Source organism: Zootermopsis nevadensis, unplaced genomic scaffold, assembly GCF_977971745.1.
Source record: "Zootermopsis nevadensis isolate Lab colony 2312 unplaced genomic scaffold, Znev_1.0 Znev_ptg000031l, whole genome shotgun sequence".
NCBI classification, from domain to species: Eukaryota; Metazoa; Arthropoda; class Insecta; order Blattodea; family Termopsidae; genus Zootermopsis; species Zootermopsis nevadensis.
Genome location: NW_028259163.1, coordinates 5,944,380 through 5,970,995, shown reverse-complemented (window position 1 = coordinate 5,970,995; position 26,616 = coordinate 5,944,380). Strand labels below are relative to the sequence as shown.

Here is a 26,616-nt window from a genome sequence, read left to right as displayed (position 1 = left end):
CTTCCTCTACTCTGCATAGACAATACCAGAAATACGAAGACTTGCTCTAGTTGGAATAGATCCTCTTTGAAATATTTAGAGCATAGGGCAGCTATTTACATTTCAACATTTTTCAAGTTTAACTACAAAGGTGACAGTAACTTGTATAAATTAGTGTAGGATATACTCATAATTCCTTATAGATTAAATGTGAACCACATCCATTTCTGGTCCTGCAATGGCCCACTTATTCTTGACTATTACTGTTGTTTAATTTAATTTGACATAAATGGCAATCATTCATAGGACTGAGAAATGAAAAATGAAAAGGTTTCTCTGCAAACCTGGTAATTAGGATCTTGAGAATTTGGGATTTTTATAATCAATTCTTGTTCTTCTCTGAATAGAAATGTGCATTCACATTTTCAGAAATTGTATTTATAGTCAAAATATATTGGTATATGTGACTGAAGTAGTAAGGGCTTTGGCTGATAATTTTGGGCAGGAGGACTGTAGGTAGCTGTGATGTATGCGAATAAAGGTTAATATAAATTGGTTGTCTTCTTCAGCATTGATTTGATGGTTCAGTGACCTTGATCTGTTTTATAAGAACAGGACTTAAAAGATGTAAAGCTCGTACATGTTAAAATATTCACAAACTGTCCTTGCTGGACATATCATTTATGCCTTGCAGTTCACCTGTCTTCCTATTACCTATCTAAAAACATAAAGTTTAAAATACACAAAAAGCATAATTTTATCTGTTGTTATGGTGTAAAACTTGGGAGGGTGGAGATAATTGCACATGAGTATTTCTGTAATTTGTACCCTTCACCAGATATTACTGGAATACTCAAATCAAGGTGCACGGAACAGATGGGACACGTAGTGTGCATGTTGGAGGTGAGAAATATGTACAACATTTTTCTTTAGAAGACTGGAGGGAGGAGTCCATTTGGAAGACCTAGGTGTAACTGGGAGGACTATACTGAAATGGATGCTTGGGAAGTATGATTGCAATGTGTGGATTATATTAATCTGACCCAGAAAAGGGATTGCTTGTGCGTATTTGTGAACACAGTAGTGCATCTAAGTTCCATAAAAGGAGGGGAATATCTTGACTAGCTAAGCACAACTTTTTTATGTTTTTAAAACTAAAATGTTATTGTTTTAGGAAGATGATTTCAGAATAATACCATCTAAGAAGACTTATTAACCCTTCAAGATTTATTTGAACAAATTACTTCCAATTGGAATTGTGTAGATTTATGTAATATTGAAGATAAAGAATAATATAATTTTGAAATTTGTTCCACTCTTGACATACGGTGTCATTTTGATATCTTCGTTCATCAAATATATATAAATGAAAATCTGTTATTAAAATGTGCAAGGTTAACAGACGTTTCACACATAAAAGCAAATCGTGTTTTATGTTAAGACGAAATCGTAGACAACAAGAGTTCAAAAAATAAATTTTTTAAAGTTGTCATACTGAAGTTTTCTGTGTTGAATAAAGTTAGTTTTAATCATTTGATGAATGATTTAATATTTATTTAAGTTATGTTTAAAATAATAAGCGCACATATCTGTCTTGAGAGGTACAATTAGGCTGTTGTAAGTGGCGCTAACAGAAATTTCTTATTTAACACTAGATATTTTTGACATACAGATATTGGTGCTTCTGCTTTGAGTCGTCTTAATGTTGATATATTCTGACCAGTTTAATTTGTGCGGGCGTTAGAGTGCCGTGATCCAAAGTTGTAGTGAATGTGTAATGAAATTTAAGAATGTGAGCCACAATTAGGATAAAATAATACGAATATTAGTGTGCATGACGAAACATTTGGTAGTATGATATGAGTGTGATATGTGACATACAAGAAAAAACCAAGAATTATCATAGCTTACCAGCATACTACACAGCAGATATGTACAGTGATGGTGGCAAATCTGGTAGCAAGAAATGAAAATGAGGTTATGTTGGGTCTGTCAGAGTGTGTGTTTTGCAAGAGTCAATAGTTAGGAAGTTCATTTTCTGTTGTCTGTGTATAACAGGAATCTGGCTTCAGTCATTGTGAAGATATTTTACAAACCATTTTACATTCATTACAGTTTGCATAGATAATGCTGCAATGAAATATGTGACTGTTTAAGGCAAAAATGTTTCATTCCTCTCAATGTTAACTGGTCATACATTTTAATATCATACAGAAACTGGGTTGTAACGTTTCATCATAGTATTTCTGTGTTTAGTATAGGCTGACTATAACAATAACTATTTGTTAATTAATTTTTAATTGATATGTCATTGCATACTGATACCTGTAATTCGTCCTAATTTGTATCTGAAGTCTTTCTGTGTAGTTTGCCCAGCATAAGCAGCCATATGTGCACCAAGACCATGGCCAATAAAGTGAATGAGCTCTGGATTAGTTCCCACTTGAACCTGAAGGAGTAAATTTAAAAACAAGTTTTATAATTCTTTTCTGATAGCTTCTGTAACTGCACCATATTTTTTATCTTTGTTATATTAAGAACGTGTGTCGTAAAGAAATATTACCATTATTCTTGTTAGCAAGCACTACTGTGTTATCAAAATTCATAAGATTCATTGTCTAAGTTTGGCTTATGGATTTGGTGAAACTTTCACTGTGGCTTATCCTTGAAAGAACAGCATAATGATTTGTACTACCTCCCCAATATTGTCAGGGTGATTAAGTCAAGAGGAATGAGATGGGTGGGGAATGTGGCACGCATGGATGGGGCATGAGGTGTGTACTGGATATTGGTCAGGTAGCCTGAAGGGAGGAGACTGCTGGGGAGAACTGGACATAGATGGGAGGATAATATCAAGCGGGATCTATAGAAGATAGGAGTTGAAGGCGATTTGATTTTGCTGGCCCAGGACTGGGACTGGTGGAGGGCTTTGATTAATTTGGTGATGAACCTTCAGGTTCCCTAAGCTATCTTGTTAGTTAGTTATCCTTGAAAGTTTAAGTTATACATTACATTTTAGCACAGAGACATTTAATATTATTTAATGTATTGATGTAAGATACAGGTATTCCTCATTATGTGTGTTAAAAAGATATGATTTCATTTTGATGTTCTCACCTAATTTGGACTGATTTAAATTAATAGCCCACACTTTCATGTGATATGCTTCAAGGCCATTCAACTGAGGTGATGAGCAGGGGGAGTGGATTATTATATGGGTGGCTGAGGAGGGGAAGGGATTTTATTTTTTTGTGTATGTAATTTCATCCTGTGTGACTTTTCTTTTGAACACAGTTGTCACATAAATTGGGGAGTATCTGTGTTTTTCATATACATAGAACTTCTCATATTTGATGCTGACAGAAAAAAATTGTAGAAAGAGAATCAATCATGGAATTAAATGGTAACTGATATATTTACGATCTACTTCCATACCAACTTTCACGCAGTAAGTATGGATTGTTGAAATAGCCATGTTATTTTACATTCTGCACAAAATGAATCCTAATAAAGCTGCATGATTTTTGAAGATTTATTACCGTATAACATTTTAGGTTCCTGTATTAAGTGACCATGCGTTTGCATCTCAGAAGTTCGCATTGCCACCATGTCCATGTTGTTGGATGGCAGAGAAAGATGTTATAGCCTCCAAAGCATGATGCTCATACCAAAGTTCATGAGAATCAGTTTGTTTAAAAGTTACTGGGGATTGTACACATGGACATGTTGACAAGTGAATGTTTCAGATAACAGATAATAGAGTGATTGCATACAGTTTTTTAGTCTATAGTGTATCAAATTTTATATGTCCTTCTTGTCTGCATAAATGTTATTTTGCAAATTATGCCAGATCATGTATTAAGTCAAATTGTATATCTTACTCATTTGTAAATATAAGACAAATTTCTTAGTTGCAATATTATCTCACTGTGAATATATGCAACTGAAGATGAAAATATTCATGGAAAAATAAGTTTTTTATTGGTTGTTGAAGGATTAGTATATATTTATGAGAAATTAGATGTGGTTTTTGATAAAAATCCTCGTGGGTGACCAATTGCATAAAATCTGAGCAGACGTTCTGCCTTTCAGAGACCTTTCCTGTCTTTGTCATTGGGGGATGATGCCATTCCTAAATTGACATGGCTCATCACTCAAGAGGATTGTCAGCTTTAGTCACTCTGAAAGCTTTATCTGTATATTTGATTAATTTCTGCATAATGTGAAAAGGCTGTAGATGAAATGAGTTGGTCTCTCCATGCTAAATAAGTTATTACAGGCATACCTCGTTTTATTGTGCTTCGCAGATAACGCGTTTTTTACAAATTGAAGGTTTGTTGCAATGCTGCAATGAGCAAGTCTATCGGTGCCATTTTTCCAACAACATGTGCTTACTTCTTGTCTCTGTGTCACATTTTGTTAATTCTCGCAATGTTCTTGCATTGTTTTTTAAACATAATGCTATTGCACACTTAATAGACTACAGTATCGTGTAAACATAACTTTTATATGCACTGGGAAACCATAAAATTTGTCTGACTCGCTTTATTGCGGTGGTCTGGAACCGAACCCACAATATCTCTGAGGTATGCCTTACTCACATGTAAAATACTTATGTAATAAATAAGCAGACTTACAACAATATGATTTATCAGGTGGGCTGTCATGGCTCCAACAAGTCTGATGTTTGCGACTGCTTGAGGGTAAGGAGGTCCTGACCCCCCGCTCCAGTCTACAACTATCACACTGCAATCTGACAATTTTAATAGTTCCATTGTCATTTTCTGCAATGATAAAATTATTAATGACAAGTGATGTTGAATGTACAGACAGATACATAAGTACATTGGGACTGAACATTATGTAGAATATTCTCACCCATGTATTGTGTTGTAAGGAAATTGTGAATGTCCTTGAAATAGAATTTTAAATAGAATTTTTGTAAGATTTTAGGTTTTCATGGCAGCAAGTACGAAGATAACTGTCTTCTGGGATATTGCGCTGTGTAGTCTGGTAGATGTCTTCTGACATTTCAGAGCTGCTTGATTGTCCCCATCATTAGGATAATGAGTAAGCTTCTACCAGGCTACACAGTGCAACATCATAGAAGATAATTATCTTCAAAATTTATGTGAAATAACTGAAACTATAAACTTAATTTGTGGCTGAAAGTGAATATTTCAATTGTATGAATTAAGAAAATATTTGACAAACAACTACAATTTAAATTTATTCTTTCATGCATGTGTGTGTTAAAATTAATTTGTATCAGGGCATTTTTAACCTCAATATCTCTTGAATGATATCTGTGGTAATGTTATTGAAGTAAATAGAGTATATTAAGAATTTGGATCTGTTTAATAAATGCCAATGACAGTTTTCGTGTGTGTACTCTTAAATGTCAGTCTGTAGGTGAGGATTAACTAGCTCACATATTCATTTTTTGCTTCTGAGTACTCCATTTGTCTCAGCCCAACCATTTATAATGAGGGAATAATACAAAAATTTGTCACTGATTCCTTTTATATTTTGTATGAGGGAGGGTTTTTTTATTTGAAAAAGAAATTGGGTATGATATTTTAATTGAAAAAATGCACTGCACTTCAAAATGGATTATCAGTATTACATAAAAGCCAATAGGATATTTGTAGATAGCTGTGTTTGCTTGTGCTAGCAGACAGTATATTTAAATTGGCACATATTAATCCTGTACTCCTATAGCTGCAAATTTTGAGTGATATTTTGTGTCTTAAACTGTTTAAAATTTATATTACACAGCGCTGTATTAGTTCTTTATGCATTCTTTGCATGAGAATTCATAATGATCTGGCCGTGCATGTCCATCCATCTGTACATTTGATTCAACTTGAGAGCCATTGGATGGGTTGGAATGATATTTGGTGTGGATGTTGAGTAGTTCTGCATGGCCTATTATACTTTTGATTATCCTATGAGTGGTGATAACAAAATGAAGTTTGAGGAATGGTAGGAGGAGGATAGTGACCAGCATTAAAAAGATACTTAATTACACACTCCTTTTACTCTGTCGATGAATTTCTAATGTTTACAAGTAAGTCATAATTTATCTATTGTATATAATGGGTGGATTTATTTGTAACTCATCTCTACTTTATGTGAAACCTTTGTTTGTATTTTGTGACATTTATATAATAGTATGACTTGTATCTGTAAAACATGTATTGTATTATTATGACTTATTCTACATCCTATTGTCATCTGACTAACTTATGGATCCATGGAATGTAGTAAAGATATATGTATGTATGTAGGTGCTGCAGTCTGGTGGTCAAAGTGGGTGGCAGATTTAATACCTCTCAAATTACATTGCAAAGAACGCTCGAGGATTTGTGTATTTCAGTATGAAATACACTTTTGGAGCTTGTAATTACATGTGTTTATGTCATATCTTTAAATATTTATTGATATGTGAAAGGAATGGGAAATAAATACAAGGGAAGGGAAAGAAAGAGATACAGGTTTGAAAGGAATAAAGGAAATAAAGATTGCTTTCTCCTGGGTTGTTACGCCATGTAGTATGGTAGATGTCTACTAACGTTTCAGAGGTCATACTGCCTCCATCATGGCCCTGATGATGAAGGCAGTATGACCTCTGAAACGTTGGTGGATATCTACCATACTACATGGCGTAACAACCCAGAAGACAGCAATCTTCATACTCACCGCTGTGAAAACCTGAAATCCTATGAAATAAATAAAGTGACGGAGGTGTGATAATAGGATGGACAAATGGAAAATGAATATAGGATAAAGTTGGAAAGGAGACTGAGGTACAAAAGGGATAAACAAAAGGAAGAGGAGCGATTAATATATGAAAAAATTATTCTCTGTTGAATTTCAACAGATTTTTTTTACACTAGTGTAAGTGGGATGTTAAGTATAAATATAAATTAATCCAAATGTATGCTATCCCGCTACAGACCATGGAAGTGCTTGGAGGTGTGTTGTATAACCTACACATTCTTGATTTTGGCACTGGATGGGGATAGTGGGTGAGTGTTCAGCATCACGCTCGAGCCGTGCTTTACTTCCGAGGACAAAACCCCTGGTACTCATTGGATAGGTGGCTGGCTGGGCCCCAGAGCCAGTCTGGTTGCAGAGGTTAGAAGAAAAGTCTTTTGTGCTGCCAGGGATCAAACCTTGGTCATCCAGTCCACAGTCAGTCATTATGTATGTTCAGTATTATCGTTATAATGACGAGAAGTTTTCTTGTATAAGCACATTTTTGTAGTCACAGTCTGTATTTCGTGTGACTTCATTGACACCATTTTCAAAGTGGAAGGAAACGCCACTTGCATAATTTGTGCATAAGTGTAAATTAGATCAGAATGTGCCAAGCAAAAATTGTCGTTATTAACAAAGGTATGTGAAATAATCTAATGTGTATCAACACAATGTCATATGGACATCTCCCATCGTTCCATTAGCCATGATGAAGATGTTTGTCTGTCTTCTTTGATGTTGCACTGCATAGTTTGGTAGATATTGACCAACATTTCAGAGGAGCTTACTGCCTCCATCATTAACCTGTTGACAGCCATCTCATCACCATGAGAACCTAAAATGTCTCCTATTATATGTAATATTCAATTTATATTGGTAAAAGTTGTATAACACAAGTAATTAATTTCTTATACCAGGCACATCAGCATAATATTCATGTGTACAGTCCAAATTATTGCAACCTTTGTTACTCAACTGCACAGTTATATAAAACTGATTGTCCAGTTAAATGATGCAACATACGTGAGCATGTAAACAAATTTATTTTATTAATTTGCTCTCTTATGCGATTACTGAAGCAGATGTTCACTAACCTTTATCCATTTCTTGTAGCCGTGCTGTATAAAACCATGAGTGATGAAATAAACTTTATGAAAAGGCATAAGAAATGACTGTTCCAGTGAACTTGTGTCCATGATGTTTAGGTTCTGTTGAAAAAGAAAAAAATGTTGCAAACTTTTATTTTTTGTATCTACAGTTAAGATCTTTGAAGGGGTGTACAAGATTGGACAAAATCAGGAATGAAAATGTAAGAAAAGAATTAGGGGTATTCTCAGTTAATGACAGAATAAAAAGACACAAACAAGATTGGCTACATGTAGAAAGTATGGAAGGAGGATGAATTTCGAAACAGGTCCTTTGGTATAGACCCAAAGGAAAAAGAGATCCTGGACGACTACGCCAAAGGTGGATTTCATAGAACCCGGGACATGCCATAGGCCTGATCAGTGAATTGGAGGAGAAGAATAAGAATCTACAGTTAAAGTATTACAGCAGGTACTTAAATTATATTATAATTATCTGTATCAGTATCTCCAAATTATTGTTGGTGTTTCAATTGAGCAGTCTGTGAATAGTTATGAATAATTTGGCTTCATTCTGTATATTTATATGCATAATATTTGGATCTATGTCACATTCATGAACATAGTATGTGTGTGTGTGTTGATTTTCTGGTTTGTAATGCTGCATGGACTTGTAGATAAATAACCTTGTTTTGGAGGAACATACTTCCACCACACTCAGGGCTGAAACCCTGCACAGTACTTGCTTTTGTGTCAAATTTATTAACATAGTGTGTGCTTGTTGATGTTGGGCTTCTGGTTGTAATTCTATATGTACTTCTAAGTAGATAACAACATTTTAGAACATTCTGCCTCCATTATTATGGCTGAAGCCCTGAAACTGTATGTTTCTTCAGTAAAGTTAGTATTTGCCTATAAGTATACACAACGTTGCAACCCAAAAGACCAACTTTGATACCTTCACTGCTGTGAGAACCTCATGTTTCATATAGTATGTACAAATTTTGAAACTGTGTATACAGTGTCTGTTAAGCATATTAATTCAGTGTTAACTGAATGCTTACACAGCTGAAATAAGTTTGTTTTTATGGTTGGTGGCTGACAGGATTTTTAATCAATAAGACAATAAATTTGTTAACCTGTGAAGATAATTCCTTTGTTTTTTCAACTGCATAGTTTATATAACATCATATGATAAAATGACTTAAATGTTAGTTTTGAAAGAATATGGAAGGACATGATTGTGATGTATTTTAAAATTCTGTCCCACCATTTGGTTGAAGGAAATAAGGAAAACTGTGACTCAGACCTGTTACCTCTGAAATGCAAAGCAGGTATGCTAACTATTCAACCACATTGTTTGGTATCAAGGTGAAAGCCATCATTCTTGAAGTTAATTCTTCTGGGGTTCTTACTATTGTGAGTTTTCGATACGAGACTTGGAATTGTCCACAAATCCTTTCATACACTTTGCTTTTAAAATTGAAACTGGAAAGTCATTGTTCATTTCAGCCTGTGAAATAGTACATTAAACAAATCATTCAGTTTCCCAAGTAAACTTTTGTAATAGTTACAGAGTATACCGTGTGAAACTCTACCACAACAGTCGTGTTGCAGTACAAAAATCGGAAGGAGGTCCTCCCCCATATAATAAATTCTCCCATCCTCACTCATGACACTGAAGTCACACCAGATGCACAAATGCGATGTATTCATGAGTAGAACGTGTGTTCATTCTTGAACATTACTTCACATAAAAATTACTTGCTGTTGTTGTGAAGCATTTATCAACGTGTATCCTGACAAGGAAGTTATGAATAAGACAGCTATACACTAACTGGTAATAACATTTTGGGATGCAGAAAGTGTTTGTATGCTTTTGAGAAGGTGGTGGACATCTGCTGTAAAGATGTTCTCCAAGCTCGTCACAAGATAATCTAAAAACAGCTCATTTGTCTTGTTACATTGATGTCACGAAAGTGTACAATTACTACTGTAGTTGGGGTTGCATTTTAAATGGAACATCATGTATTAAATACAGAATTCAGTGTCGAGTATTTTAAGCCTACCTGACAAATATCCATATTGTGTTGTGTATAGAGACAGTATTTGGGATTCACTTTCTCTGGTGATTCTGGAACATAACTCACAGGTCGCAAGATTTCATCAGCCCATGGATAAGACATTTCATAACAGCCGAAAGGGTTGTAACAATATTTCTCAGTGCCTGTAGAATAATAACTTGACATTTATATAGATGCATTTACCTGTAACAACTTTATGGCTGAGAAGAAATTCAGACAACAATACAGATAGGAGTGAATGCTCACTGTGTAAATATATAAAAGTGTTTTTTATGATGTATATGTTAATGTAGATGGTTATCAGTGTAAAAAGAGAATGCCATTAGATATTTTTATTCTTTCATTTCTTAGGTCTTTCTTTTGTACATATTGCACATTACATGTGACAGCCATTTTCTCTAAAACAAAGTGAAAATAGTTAGTATTAACTTACCAGTTTCTTGTCTTTTGCTGCATTAATGCAGTAGTACATAGCAACATTTAATCCCATACTATAGCTAATATAATGAAGCATATTGTATAGAGGATACTTAAGTATTAAGGATACTATTGATCCAAAGTCCATGGTCTTGAGAAACTAATATTATGCTCATTTAGTTAAGAAATTCCCCATCTCTTATGCAACTAGAAGGTTAATTACCATGTTCATAGGAGCCTGCCACCAGTCCCTATCAGGTTATATTTTTATGTATCTACATTTAAAGCTGATGAATACTTAAAAATATTACATAAATCACAATTCTTAGTTAAGTGTTATGTTTTGTATCCATGAAAGGGACAGAATTTTTTGACCAGCTGAGAGACTGTTAGCTTTCTAAGGTGGACTCTGGTTTATGCAGTTAGTTGAAATGGAAATAGAAAATCATGTGGAGTTAAGAAAATGTGTTATATTGTCGGTACAGGCAGTTATAGTTTTCAGTAAGTGATCAACAACTGGACAACAGACTGGAAGTTCAGAATTTCTTTCCTTGTAAAGATTGAATGTTTTCCCTCACCAGTACACCTAGAACTCTTTTCTCATTAATCATGGGGGCTCTTCCCAGAGAAAAAACAGTTGGAGTGTAAAGAAAACCATTTATCTCTACTTACTAATAAATGAAATACTAAAAGTACAATAGAGTATTGATTATTTAGAGCCTGTGGAGTGGATTATTTGCAGTCTCAGATCATCTCTGAAAAAATATAATATAATTTGTGTTAACTGTGTTTTTAAATTATCTGGGCTCCTGTGTCTCCCAAATTGTCATGGACAATTAGTGTGTATCATGTTAAGCATGGGGATGATTTTTCCGTCGCACTAATTTGCCATGAAGATAAATTTTACCCTTTTATTACCAGGTTTTTCCTGTGTGAATAATATAGTCAAAACGTTTCCTCAAGTTGCCCCACATGAGATGTTTAGAAACCTATGTCACTCCTAAATATAACTAAGCAGTATGCCCACAGAATTCCATTTATAAAAAGAGCTAATATGTGAAACACAGCTAGGTACATTAGTTTAAAACACAGTAATCTCTGTCTAGCAAAATATATAGCACTTCTTGTCAGAACAGTTTCAGCCTCAAAATTTGAATTCTTATCTTGTGCATGGTACTGCCATAATTATGTATAATAATGTTGATTTACCAGAGGAAGATTTTCATAACTTTTGCCTTTGTAGGTCTTGTTGTTTGTAATTTTTTGTGGACTTGTATGTAGATACCAACATTTCAGAGGCTGGAGGAAGTATGTTCCTCTGAATTGTTGGTGTCTGTCTATAAGTTCACATGGCATTACAACCCAAAAGATCAATATTCTAAATACTATAAACATTTCTTATTAGTTATTCTTTATATATATAAAAGCATATAACTTACTGTTATTGTTTATGTCAGATTGGAGAACATTTGTGTTGTCCGTGTGTTGTAGATTCTTGTTCACTAATAGGAGCATGGTTTGGAGAAGAACACTACTTGTTGCATTGAATATATGCATTCTTGTTCAGTTCAAGACCTTTTATAATCACTTCACAGATGTTGCATGTGCCAACAGCTCAGTAATGTCAACTTATTTAATGTTAACAGTATTTAGAAGCACACTTTTTATGTCATACAGAGACATTCAAAATTAAACTGCTACTGTGTACATTCAGACATAATCATATATGCATTTGTCATCGCTTAAGAACTTTGTGATTAGGTAAATTGATCTTTTGTATCTATAACAAGATGATTTATAAGAGAATGTCAATTTGTTACTGGCTACACACTTATGACTCAGATACACACATTCAGTACAAAGTGTAACATCAGAGCAGATAATGTAAACATATTGTGCAATGTTGTAACATGTTTCCTTCTATCCAACTTCTGGATCTTAGCTCTTTGTTTTATTTTGTGAAAGCAAAGTAAGCTTCATAAACATACATCAATAACCAAGTGCTATTGACAGAATGAACTATACTTGCTCCACATTATCATGTAATTTTTGTCTCCCTACTCCTACCACCATACTGAAGACCACATTCCAGTAGATTATCTCTAAAAAAAGTTTCCTTGCAGTAATAAATTATCACTACTCTTGCTCTTTCATACATTACTCAGCCCATAAAAATACATAATTACTATACAGAATGTTGCTTCTAATATTAAGCACATGAGTTGTCTATTAAATTACAATTCAGCTGTTATGGAATTTGTATGTATATACTATATAGATTACTGTAAAATGTAAATAATGTAATTAAATACCTAACTTCATTAGTGTTAAGGGTAGTTCAGTAACCAGTTTTTTCTGGAAAACAATAGAAGCAGGCAAAAAATATTAAATGTTGTTAACTTCTAAACAAAAGTATTGTAATAAAAGTCCCTGATAAGTAAATTAAATGAAACAACAACACTAGATCTTCCATTGAGATCCATGCACTTTCTTAGTGATGAAAAAATGATATTTATGTTTTCTTACAACTAGCCTAAACATTCCCTAAGTTGTTTCTAGAAGTACATCAACAGGAGCTTGGTATTCCTGAAAGTAAAATAATCATAACAGTAGTTATAGTGTAATGGTAGCAGTACGAGTATTAATAGTATGTATGCATGCATGTAATGTAATGTATTGTAATAAGTGTGTGTCTGTGTGCGAGCAAAATTAAAAAAGTAATGGGGATAAAGCATCCCCATTTTAGCCCATTGTGCACTGGAAAGGGATCTGACCTATATGAACTCTACTAGATACGCTGTCCATAGACATCTTAGTTAACCTAATAAGTTTCTTTGGTATTCCAAACTCAATCAAAATTCCATACAGTACCTCTCTTCTAACTGAGTCATATGCCTTCCTAAAGTCCACAGATACTTGGTGTTCTGGCCCATTATACTCCCGTTTCTTCTCTAATATTTTTCGAATGCAAAAGATCTGATCAGTAGTTGACCTATTATGGCAGAATCCACATTGATCATCCGCAATAATTTCATTCATAAATGCCGTTAACCGTGCCAGAAGAATATTCGATAAAATTTTGTATGATGTTATCAGATAAAAATTTAAACAGGTCAAACTTTCACTGAAGTGATGAAAAATACATTTTTAAATATGTAGGCAAGAAACATTTCCTCGTGATAGATGATAGTAGATGAAAGATACTTGAAAATTTATGAACATTTTGATAAAATCACTTTAACAACCAAACTTTACACAGTTAAACTGTACTCTTTTTTTCATTGTACTGAAGTATGTTCTTGCAAAAAAATCTGTAACACGCTGAAGTCTATACTCTTGTCCGCTCCTTCCATAAAATGATTGTGCTGGTACTGAACACAGAACATGAACAAAGGAAATATTCTATATTTTTTTCCTTTATGGCCATTTAAATGTTAACATATTTCTCCATAATATTACATGAATGCACATTCTTTGTTATGTGCAGTGATACATCTGATGTACCAATCAATGTCATTTGCAGCGGCAACATACATTCTGGGAAGTGCTTACTGCCTCCATCATTAGACTTCACACTGATGAAGGAGGCATCAAACACTTCTGAAATATTGATAAACGTCTGCCAGACTACAGAGCGCAACAACGTAGAAGACAGCTATCTTTAAACAGTCTTTCTTTTAGTGCATTTTTTTTACAAAGCAGCATATAAATTTTAAAATTGAGTAATGTTGTATTACTACAAAATTAATATAATTACTTATCTTTGTTAATTATAATTTATTAGAGTCCAAAGTTTATTAATATATTTTTAAAGTTCATTAATGATAGAGTTGTGTTCTCTTCTCGAACTATTTCTCACTAAGTGACATGACCTTACACAGTTGTCACTTCATAACTTACAATTTGTGTACAAAAAATGTACATGTATATTCAACAGTTATTTATTACTGTGTGGGATTTTTTCTCTTTTATTAAAGTATGGTCCACTGATTGGACTTTCGATTTTGAAACCATCAATTTACATTCAGAATATTAACCTTTAAATTTCTAGCTAAATGTCATGAACATTTATTCAGTTTAAAACTTTTAAAACACAGGTTCCATATTTTAAATGTTAAGCTTTTGGAGGTAAACAGCCTTGATCATATTTGAAACCCTTAACCTTATTTATTGAATGTTACACATAACAAGAAACTGTAACAGAAACATCATCATCATCAATTCCTGTTGTCTCTCATGGAACATAGGGCATGAACAAAGCACCGCCACCTGGTTCAGCTGATGGCCATCCTCTTTATTTCGCTCCAGAGCAATTCTAATGTACCCTGAATAAACGAGGGTCTAATTCATATACTGTACTGTCATTTAGTACTTACATTTGTCACTATGTATATGGATGATTTTCACATACATGTTTAATACATTGCATAAATGTTTGACTGTGAGTAAATCTCTAAGAACAAACAAACTTTTGTGGACTCTTCCTCAGTTGAATCTTGAATCCTGAGTAGATCAAATGAAGAAAGGGTGAAGAGGGCATGTGGTGAGTGAAGGAGATGAAAATAAAAAGGGAAAATTGGAATTCATTATTATCAATATGGATTCAAAAGGCTGTACTGCTAATCTTAATCCTAGTGATGAAAATTAGTTGATCTAAGAGACCCTCACTTATCACATTCCTTCTTACATGGTGTGGTAACAGATCCAGTCACTGAAGCATATTGAGACTTTGAAGTTTTTAATTTTTGTGTTCGTATAATTTTAAATGTCACACGGTGAATACTGTCCAATAAAACTGTAAAAAAAGTGTGCGTAAAAGAACTTTACACTTTCAAAATGATACAGAAAGCAAATGCGGCGTACTTAAAATTTGACACCCACACCAGTCGCTAGAAGAACTCTCAAAGTTGCATGTGAAGAGCACCAGGTCTGTGGACCATGGCGACTGAGGACTGTGTCCAGTGGGGTGCTACCGGCCGAGGGCTCTGTGTGAAGAGCGCCAAGCTTGGGTACCAGATCAACTCGAAGGACAGTGTGTGTGTGACATGTGTAGAGACAGAGACCCAAAAACTGTCGTAGAATAGTTGCCTGTATGTGTAGATTCTGTAAACTGATTTATCCTAAATAAATCAAGGTTTAACATAGAGCCCATAGCAATAGTTGATAGGCGTCGACGTCACAGTATTAATTCACAGTTGTAAAAATACTTAGGATGAAACAGTTACTTTTAACTGATTGCTGTTGTGGTAATTATTTATGTATTTAATGATGCTATGTCAACTTCAGAAGTTATAACTTAGTGGACCAGTGACTGAGATAGGTAGGTCTGCCTGTCGTTCTACCAGAGCACAGAAATATCCAGTTTTTGAAATGTCATATTTTGTTGAGAATACTAGATGCTGAACAGAGTGCAGAAACCTGGTAATGCCAATTGTATTATATTTAGAACAGGTTAGGTGAGGTTAGCTTCACTTAAAAGAATAGTAGAGCAGAGGGAGTTGTCCCAAATACGATTATACACATTACATAAATATTATATATTAAAATCTTTAATAAATAAGAAAATCCTACAAGTGTTTGTCATATGTTGAAAGGTTAACAATAGCATAAACATGCTGGACATGGTGGTAGTGATTATGGTAGGTATGGTAGCATATGGATGATATTTCCGCTTTTCATTTGCTGTGTGGAATATTTCTTACATGTCTAAGAATAGGCATTATAATATACATATTAAGAAAATGGTATCTATAAAAATCTACACAGGACTAAATATTAAAAAAATAGCACAAATACTACCCACAAATAAGGGAACTTACTATAGTTAACACAACTCTGAATAGCTCAGATAAATAACAAGAAAGATATAATCACACACTAAACTGGTAAAAACTGCAAATTACTCATAGTCATATATATTCTCACAGTGGTAGGCACAAAGATGACTGTCTTCTGGGTTGTGACACGGTGTCGACTGGTATGGTAGAAGTTTATCAGGATTTCAGAGGCCCTGAAATGTTAAACTTTACCAGACTACATGGTGCAACAATCCAGAAGACAGCCATCTTTATCATATATGTTGTTATTCAATATTGTGAACATACAGTATCAATACTAAAATTGATACTCAGTTGTCTGCCAGACCATCGATGGACCCATATATTATTAAGATTTTAGTGGTAACCTGGAATGGTTTCTTTCTGAATTATGAAGTATGTTTGTGTGGAGATATTGGGTGTAATCTGAATATTATATTTTTAAATTTGTTCAAGAAAGTGTTGTTCAGTTGAGTGATTCAGGACACAAATTGCCGATAACATTTTATTTATCTGTTGTGATTGTGTAATGACAGAAACGTGGAGCCTAAGTCATGGAAGCTGAAAAACATGAAACTTTTTTTCCGCAACTCTAATACCCCTCTAAATATGTTTCAGATGTTATTTAAAGGAACTAATGAATGATGTTATCTTAATTTGAAAGTTGTTTTCCTGTGAATCATAATCATGTAAATGTAGGGTTCATTCCTTGGGGATAAAACACAGGAACAAAAAAGTGACCGTTCACGTACATCTGTTACCAGTCTTCAGAATGTAAGGAGCTCTACCTCCACTTCCACATACACATTGGCTTGGTATTTAGGTACAGAGACAACTTTTTTTTATTTAAGTAGTGTTCAGATAAATCTATTTGTTATCTTCTCAGATGATTTATATTATTAATTGGAACAGTATTGAATATTGGCCTGAACACATATTTCATGGTATGATCTGCTTCTGTGCTTAATCTTACTTGTATAATTCAACACATCTGAGATATATAATTAAATAAGTTTTATATCTTCTAGACAATGGTCATGTCTATGTAGCCTTTGTAAAGGAAAATGCAAAAGGACTCCATTGATGTTCACTGGTTTTCAGCATTGATAATGTGACTGTTATAAATGTATGTAAACCCAAATGGGTTAATAATTAAGACATTTGTGATACGATAAGTACTGTTATGCACACCAATGTGATAACACTGATAAGAGAAAAAAGTAATTGTAAATTTACTTTGTTTTTCTTTGTGGTGTAAAATAGTTGACAATGGCTCACATTATGCAGTTTATATAGCATATAATACAATATTTTATTGCATTCATTATATAATAATCATAAACACATCTGCCCTCAAAGGTTGACAGTTGATTATGATTTGATAACTTTAATACCAAAACTGCTTGTGTTTGTCATTTTCATTATGAATCCTTAGAACAGAAACAACAAATATGGCATTATATGTAACACATGATGTCAGAAATAAATGAGGGCTTCTCATTTATGCTGTGTAAAGAAAAACACTCATTTTTTAAAATAGGCACGTGAATGAAGATCATTCATGCTGTGTGAATTATTTTCTTAATGTGGTACTGCATACAGACAGTCAGCTTCTCTTAAAAATGTGAACTTTGAATGGACATGAAACTGTGACAGTGTTTTATAAAATCATGCTTACAAACAAAACTGCTTACACATTAAATAACACTTTGTGCCAAATGCGTTTCGACCTCAAGAGGTCATCATCAAGTTAAAACGCGTTTGACACAAAGTGTTCTTTAATGTGTAAGCAGTTTTGCTTGTAAGCATGATTTTATAAATCGGTACACTGCACGGTATGCAAGATTTAAGATTATGACAGTGTTTTAGTTATCTCTGCACTGGACTATTCCAAATACAGTGGATTCCAGTTAATTGGGACACGTCGGGACTAGAACACCTCGGCCCAATTAAGCGGCTGCCCCAATTATGCGAATTTCCACGTAAAGAGTTAAGAAGGTTTGTTCTTTAAGATTTGTCCCAAATAAACGGCTGCCCCGATTAACTGATGGCCCAGTTAACCAGAATCTACTATATATAATATGAAATTACATTCAAATTGTAATTGCAGTTTGAATATAGAAAACTACTCTTAATCTAAGTAACAGGGAAACTGAGTCACTCAGCGGGTAAAGAAATTCCATGCTTTTACATAGGCAAAAGGTTCATTACCATATTCACAAGAATCCACTGCTGGACCCTATCCTAAGTCACTGAATGTAGTTCATGTAATCATACCCTATTTCTTTAACCTTTGTCATAAAAGAATAGGGGACTTAAATCCCTGTATTTTTGGTTTCTGACCAGACATTAATGGTGGGGTTTAACAATTTGCAACAGTCAGTTGTACTATGTGCAAGGTATGATCCAAAGTTGATAAATATTAAGGTCCACTTTAATATTATCTTCTTCCCTATGTCTAGGCCTCCCAAAAACATAGACAGTGCAGTTTTTAACATAATGTGATTTCTGAAACAGATCACTTCTACTGGTAAGTGATTCTGGTCACACAGCTCTGATTGTGAAGATATCCGTCTTCTGGGTTATTGCGCTGTGTAGTCTGGTACATCGACCAGACTACACAGCGCAATAACCCAGAAGACGGATATCTTCATACTCACCGCTGTGAGAACCTCAAGTCTTACATAGCTCTGATTGTGTTTGCTATTTTTTAATTTCTTTCCCCTATAAGGTCAAGAGATTGGATTCTTATATGTATGAGCCACACAGTATACATGTGTATTTTGTACAAGGCTGTAACATGATTTAATGCAGAGTGTTTATAACTAATAAAGGGCTGTTACTTATAACCTTCTGTTATAAAATTATTCTTTTCTGAGACACCAGTAACAGAGAATTTTAACGTACTGCACTGTCTGTTCCAGAAAACATTCAGTGCATTCAATACAGTAGCAACTGATTTGCTTTTCTGTGTGTTACACTTGTTTGTTTCTAAAAGATAGATCCGCATGCTGCTTCTGTGAAATGATTATGTAAGCATGAGATATAATTCATAAGATGTTACAGTCCAAAGTTGGATACAAAATTAAACTTTATGTAATCACAGCAGAGAAGATTATGTCTGTCCTTTATGCCAGCAGTCCTGAAGCAAAAATTTGTGGTGGCTGCATACAGTTTTAAGTAACATTTTTATGCAGATATTCAAAAACAAAAGGATCTTTAATCATTTAACAAAAACAAACATTTAGATAATTAATTTATTCAGTGTATATAAAAGGTAAAGGAAATTGTGGCATTTAAATGAAACTTAAATTTCACTTTAAGTTTGCTTACCTGACTTTTTTATTTTAATAAATCAGTCACAGAATCACTACATGCACCATTATGCAATGTCAGTGTTAACAAAAATAATTGATCAGAAATAGAATTTTGAAATTTTGTTGATTTAAAGGCATATGTTTTTGGAACAAGGTATCAACATTTTTCTACTATTAACTCAGTTACTATAAAGTGTCACATCACAAACCTTTGTGTTCATGCTATTCTTACATTATCAACTAAACAAAAACGTTGAATGAATGTAGTGAATGATTAAAATGCAACTCTTCATAACGTATTTTGTAGATGACACTTCCTGCCTCATATAAAACTTATTAGCGTGACTGCTGTAATAAAGTGGAGAAATAATATGGATGTCTTTTTGCAAATACAATGTGTAATTGTATAGTAGGGGATTTACAAGTATTGACTGAGATCCTTCATTGACTGGAAAATATTCAGTGGACACTTTCTAAACACTCTGATTTTTGTTTTTGTGTTGGTTTGAGATTACAGACGTCCTGTCCAGTTTTGTCATTAAGCATCAATGGTTTCCTTGTGAGAAGAGGTACTCCTTCTTCAGGACAGATTGTCAAACTGAAAAATAAATAAAATTTCTTATTTTTCTTGTCTGTGTAATTATTTCAGCCTTATTTAAAAGCACAGAAATATATTATACATTCTTATATATGACGTTAGTGTGTACTTCAATTATGTGAAATTATAAAGCTGTATTTGGATAGCAGCTATAACATCATTCTAAAATGACTGATGTGAAAGATAGAAGTCGTAAATATCATGTAATTCATTAAGAGTGAATGTTAATATGGGGTTTAGGGTTTTCATGGCAGTGAAGATGTTGAGTGTGGTCTTATGGGTTGTAATGGTGTACAGTGTTAAGAATGGTTACTAACATTTTGATGGACTTTATAACCTCAATCTTCGGGATAACCACCTTCAAATAATAATAATAATAACCCAGAAGACCATGACACAAAATAGTCGATATATATTTTATAGTGAAGTACATCTATTTTTCAAAGGAATTCTTTGCTATTTTGTATATTGTTTTGGCCTTGATATACATTTATTACTGTAAATATTGTTATTGTTAGAAAGCTAATTACTCTACAGATACATTACACATTGTCACAGTATTTCATTAAATAGTCATCATGCTGAAAGATATGCATGTTTAAGCTTTGCATCATAAGCCACTTTTAAGAACATTTATGAAGTTCAATTTAAATTATATAAAACAAATGTTGTATTAGACCAACACAGACCAAAACAAGAATTTCCTGACAATGTTTAGTATAGATTTCCAATACAGAATTTAATGGCATATGTGCAGTAGTTTTGAAGATATTAGATATATTCAAATAGACACAGTCTCTCTTGTATGCGTTTAGTTTGTGCTTAAGATGTATGGAAGCTATTGCAATAGACAGTTTATAATAAAATGTGCTCATGTACAACAAACCTAAAGCTCATAAGTTACAACATAGATAATGGTTTTATAGAATGAACAACATTTATAGCTTATTTCATTAAAGTTGCCAGGATTTTGTTTTAAATGACATGAAATTAAGAAAAGTACAACTTGCCACACTTTGAAGTCACAGAGATTACATACCGCACAAAATTACTACAAAAAAGTACATTTTATGTACAGATATTCTTGAATTATGCTTTCGTATTTGGTACTCATCTTGTAAAAAATTAAATACCACACACAAAGAAGTATAAGATTTTAATAATTTTTAATTCACAAGTATCTATTATGCCTTTCTAAGATACTTCCAGATGGAACTCTGGCAAACTCTTGTGTGTGTATGGGTATATGTGTGCACGCGTGCATGTGTGCGTTTGTGTGTATGTACATGCACAACTTATTAAAAATCTCTTGTGCTGGTTTTTCCAGGTTCTTGGTGTGGAACTATAGTATGAAATGCATGCTGTGTATTAACGGACTGAGCAAAATGCTGGTTAGATTGTATAAAGTCATTGTAAAACACTCTAATGGAGTGAATTTATACTCACACATAAGTAAAAGTGTGTTAACTGTTGTGCAAAATTACTTATCATAAATGATTTAAATATGTTGAACATTTATCTTGTGTATATGTGTGTTTGTGTGTATACACATGATCATGAATTAGAGTCAGTAATAATAATAAAAAATTGAAATGATTTCAGGTTCTTCAGCCCTGAAGATGTAGGTAGTATGTTTCTCTGAAACAGTGACATCACAAACCAGAACGTCAACAATAAACTGAAGAATGTCTTTGAACATTTTGCTGCATTCTTCATAAAGGTGTAAGTAACTGCAATTTTATCCTATATGTCCTATGTTATAAGAAACTTTTTTTTAAATTGTGAGTTAGTGATAAAAATATACAAAACAAAATTGGTAGTAATTCTAAGTACATTTTGAGAAAATAACCAGAGTTTCAAAAGTGTTACATAAGGTAATTAAAAGAAATGGTGTGATTTGGGTTTAATATCCATGACATTTGGTTCACTTTATTTAACAAAAAGAAAAAAAAATTGATTTGTCCACCATTATAAAGAGGAACAATTTTGATATGCAGCCCCAAATGATGTTCATAATTCTAAACCAAAAAATATTGAAACTATCTTATATAGTGGAAATGTAAACAGACTGCCTTTATATAATTTCTTTGTGTGTGCCAGTCTGTGTGAGTAAATATGCTAACATAAAATATTTGTCTTATTAAAGGATACAGTATTGGTTTGAAACATTTTTTGGTATAGTGGATATCTATCAGAATTATGAAAATAAAGTGCTTAGGACTTCATGTGAAGATGTAATAATGTAATCGAGTTAGGGAAAGAAAATATACATGGTTGGTAAATTTCAGTGTGGGTTCAGAATGGAAAATTTAATCAAAAAATACTTACCTATGTCTCTCTTCTATACTTTCTATATGCATCTGGTCAATGTATATGCGAGGGGTGAGGAACAGTCTCCATGTCAGTGGGTTCAGTGGGTTTGTGCGGTATTCCCAGTGCAGTTCAGCAGAATGCATTTTCCCAACAGGTTCTCCAGGCACTGTTACTTGGTGCTTACTCCCTGGTTCATAATACCGCACTCTGAAAGAGTAGATGAAGTTTGTTAACCGACATGTATTATAGCATCACATTTTTTGTCTCTGTTATTTCCCCATTGCTGTGCTCTGTCAGATGAAGGCTAAGGATACTTACGCTTCTGTCAATTCAATTTTCTTGGTAACTCCCTTATCTCCTTGTAAAGTAACCAAGATCATTCCAACTTCCCCTCCATGAAGCAAACTTTTACATGAGTCAGAAATCTTCCATGTAACACGGTAATGATGACCTGGAAGTCAGAATTATGATGTGAACTAAATTTTGGATTCATTACATATCAGATTTACTTACACTCATTGTATATTATTTCCTCAGTTTCAAAATTTGGGTTTTAAATAATGTAGGAAATATTTTGGAAGATTTTCAATTAGTGATGGTGGTTATAATGTATCATTATTTGTAGTTGGTAACTGTTTGGTGAAAAGTGTATGTTCTTGTGGGGTGTGGCACCATGTGTACTCATAAGTAGACACCAACTTCAACCCAGGAGATAGAGATACTATGTTTTTCTGATATGTTGATGTACTTATAATTGTGTTGGTATACCTGTAAGTCTACGTGGCATTAAAACCAAGAGCATTGACAACTTAACCATTATGGAAACCTCAGATCTCACATATTGGTGAAAATAAATATTACAGAGAAAACAATGTCAATCTGTCATTCTACATTATACAAGTAAACACAAAAATTTGAAATACAGTACTATCTGTTATGTAACTATATGAAGGCACTGGGATTATAACTTCGAAGTAACCAAGCACAGGGTAGATCAGCTTGAAATGCACTAGACTTCCTTTGGAAAGTTATTTGTTCTTATTATGTCAAGTGGCAGCTGTTCTAACTTAGTGACTTAATATCTACCTGTCTTTCCAAGAAAATCCTGTAGTTTTCAAAAGTGCCACAATGTGCTTCTGTTGCCCCGTTTTTCCCTTTTATCTCTGAATCAATACCCATCATCACTGTACATTTATTGCCCATGGGCCTAATGGGCTTATCATTCAGTTTTAGTCCTTTAGTTTTCATAGCTGGAGTTTAGTGTGTAACGTAAGTTTCGTGGAACAGTCACATTGAATGTTGGTTTTCAACATTTCAGCAGCCATTGCTGCCACCATCTTAGGATTCACCCTGAAAATGGTGACTGCAAAGGTTGCTGAAAGAGAAGACCTTCATTTGGTTTGGTTTATTCCTGAAAGTTAAGGTACAGAATACATCAAGTTATGTATGGATACAGCAACTACAGCTTGCCGCAGACCAGCTACGCCACCAGATCACCGAATAAATAGCTAAGTGCAGAGTCTATTCCTATGAATAACAACATTTGGCGCAGTGTCGCTTAAAATACTTTTCGTCAAATGACCTATTCATTGAAGATATCCGTCTTCTGGGTTATTGCGCTGTGTAGTCTGGTCGATGTTAACCAACGTTTCAGAGGTCATACTGCCTCCGTCATCAGGGCGAAATTCATCGCCCTGATGACGGAGGCAGTATGACCTCTGAAACGTTGGTTAACATCGACCAGACTACACAGCGCAATAACCCAGAAGACGGATATCTTCATACTCACCGCTGTGAGAACCTCAAGTCTTACGTCCTATTCATTATTTATTTTCTAAATCAAGTTTAAACCATTTGATTAAATGAATTAATTTCCTTGATGCCACTGATGATGACCTTTTGAGGTTGAAATGCGTATGGCAATAGTGTCTTCTTTATAGTGTTAATAGTTGTTTGTGTGCTTATTTATATCCTGTTATATCTGCTAAATTTATGTTGAATTATATTATGTTGTGTTTCTTGTGTCTGTGTGTGTACCCATGAGGGCTTAAGCTGGTTCATAATCAAAACTATCTCAACTACTTTACAGTTAAAACGTGCACTTACGACAGAAGGGTCCTTCTGCTCCAGTCATCATGAACAACTTGACATGAGTCCGTGGTGGTGGAAGATTAAGTGGTGAGCCATAATCTGCTCCTTTCCTAAGATATGAATCTGCATGTAATCCCAACTTTGTCTGGAAAGGACATTTATTCCCAACAGCACAATCAAAGCAAGAACCATTCTGAAATTCCTCCCAAGAACCACATTCTGTACCCATGAAATAACAAGATCTCGGGTTGATAGATTCAGTGAAATACTGGTAGCTTCTTATATGGTTGCAGCCCAACATATGTCGAATACCTGTAACAGAGAAACAATAATGAGGATGAATGATGTGAAGCTTAAAATGTTCTCTGGCCAGCAGCTGTGTCACCTGTTCAAACTCTGCTGAGTTTAACCAAGCGACGCAGCTGCTGGCCCGAGAAGATTTTATTGATAATGAGGATATCAGTCTAATGTGTGCTGTATTTCATTGTAACAGAGACTTGGACAAAACAAGTGACCTCAATATACAAATATTTTGGAATTTAGGTGTTGTACCTGAAAACTGGAAAATAATCAATTTTTTTATTACTTATCACCAATTTTCTGTTTCACTTCATTTATTCACATGCTTGATGACAGCAAAACAAGGCAAATTACAGCCAAGTACTAAAAGCAGCAGTAGAATTTTATGCAGATTCTTGATGAACTGAAGAAGACTTTATTGCTCCCACACATATAGAAGAATCTACAGCTGCATATTGATAATCATTTAATTGGACTGACTATATATGCACATAAGCATTAACAGTGGACAGTGTATCTTCACTTTTCATAATTTAAGTAACATTTTACATGATACATGTGTTTTATTCCCATATCTTTGCTTGAGAGATACATGGAGATTCTGAACTACAAACCTTCTTAGTCCACTGGAAGGACAATGGAAAAATAGGCTTTGAGTAACATCCGTAATATATCTATAAATGCAATTTATGAATATAAATTAGATACAATATACACAGTACTGTTAAGCTGGGCGTGGGTATATACAAAAATGTTATTTGTTGAACTAACATTCAGTGTTATGTTAATGTCAGTCATATCCATCCCTTGTATATTCTAAGCACAACATGACTTGCCCATTCTAACAAAGTAGAATGTAACAGTTATGGCATTTAGAATGTAAATACTTGGTAAAAATTAGCTTGCTAACACCTGGTACTACAAATAGAGTAAAAGGGTTATGGACATTGATTTTAGGGTACACTAAAATTTTCCATCTCAAAATGTTAATTGAATTTCACATTATACATTTAGTTGAATAATGTCCACATATGAGCCACGATAGCTTGATCACTAAAGTGATGTAACAGTCTAGGCAGTCAAGGTCCAAAACCTGTTGGGGCTGTTGGAATTTATTTCCAGATCTAGTCCATAATGGCTCTGGGGCTCAGAAAATCTCCTAGGACATTTTTGCCAGCGGTAAAGCAATGTAAGCATCAAGATAGCAACTCACCCCAATCTAGTGCAAAAGTTTATGCCTTCATGTTGTGTTACCCATGAACAGGTAGCCTTTTATTGTAGTAAATCCTGCACAAAAGAATTTGTAGAGCTCTGTCAATATAGTGACTTCATTACAGCCTGGATGACCGAGGTTCAATTCCAAACAGGAGCAAAATATTTTTCTTTTATCTGCCATGCCCAGACTGGCTATGGGGCTCACCCAGTGTCCTATCCAGTGAGTACAGAGAGTAAAATGGACAGGGTTGAAGGCGACCGACCATTCATCTCCATCCATTGCAGCGATCAAGAATGGAGTTATACCTCCTTATGGCATGGTGTTTAATAAACACTATGGAAACTTTAGAGTTTTAATATAATTTGCTATAAAATTTATGAATATGCTCTAATTATTTGTTCTGTTTACAAATTTGAAAAGCAGTCACCAAGAAACTACAGATTTCCAAACACAAAATTTAATTTATATCTTAATTGCGTCATGCTTGTGTTCTTCAATATAATCAATTTTATTCACCGTCTTTACACAAGCTTATATATTGTTAAAATCACATAAAATTATAACATTTCTTCATTTAATATTGTTACATTTTAAAATGACGACATGTTTCGATGTTCATTCCATCATCGTCAGGTCCA

At 33.9% G+C, this 26,616-nt stretch overlaps 2 protein-coding genes and 1 long non-coding RNA gene across 4 annotated transcripts in view; 1 reads left to right on the top strand and 2 right to left on the bottom strand.

Annotated features, from left to right (window-relative positions):
- LOC110839795 (pancreatic lipase-related protein 2) overlaps positions 1–12,510 on the bottom strand; it is a 20,219-nt gene extending 7,709 nt beyond the window's left edge. The window contains exons 1-5 of the mRNA XM_022084304.2: positions 11,767–12,510; positions 9,896–10,053; positions 7,836–7,949; positions 4,617–4,763; positions 2,305–2,428 (exon numbers count right to left, since the gene is read on the bottom strand). Of these exons, the coding sequence (XP_021939996.1) occupies positions 2,305–2,428; positions 4,617–4,763; positions 7,836–7,949; positions 9,896–10,053; positions 11,767–11,884 (661 nt within the window). The 5' untranslated portion in view covers positions 11,885–12,510. The remainder of the gene's footprint in view (positions 1–2,304; positions 2,429–4,616; positions 4,764–7,835; positions 7,950–9,895; positions 10,054–11,766) is intronic.
- LOC110839797 (uncharacterized) overlaps positions 1–26,616 on the top strand; it is a 27,198-nt gene extending 582 nt beyond the window's left edge. Inside the window, exons 2-5 of the long non-coding RNA XR_015538029.1 lie at positions 818–8,298; positions 21,661–21,780; positions 24,461–24,549; positions 26,100–26,616. This is a non-coding gene — a long non-coding RNA (uncharacterized LOC110839797). The remainder of the gene's footprint in view (positions 1–817; positions 8,299–21,660; positions 21,781–24,460; positions 24,550–26,099) is intronic.
- Positions 15,855–26,616, bottom strand: part of LOC110839796 (pancreatic lipase-related protein 2) — a 33,437-nt gene continuing 22,675 nt past the window's right edge. For both annotated transcript variants that reach the window (XM_087359397.1, XM_022084305.2), the window contains 4 exons: positions 24,478–24,774; positions 22,690–22,822; positions 22,387–22,578; positions 15,855–20,058 (listed from right to left, as the gene is read on the bottom strand). In XM_087359397.1, coding sequence (XP_087215523.1) covers positions 19,920–20,058; positions 22,387–22,578; positions 22,690–22,822; positions 24,478–24,774 — 761 coding nt within the window. In that variant the 3' untranslated portion in view covers positions 15,855–19,919. The remainder of the gene's footprint in view (positions 20,059–22,386; positions 22,579–22,689; positions 22,823–24,477; positions 24,775–26,616) is intronic.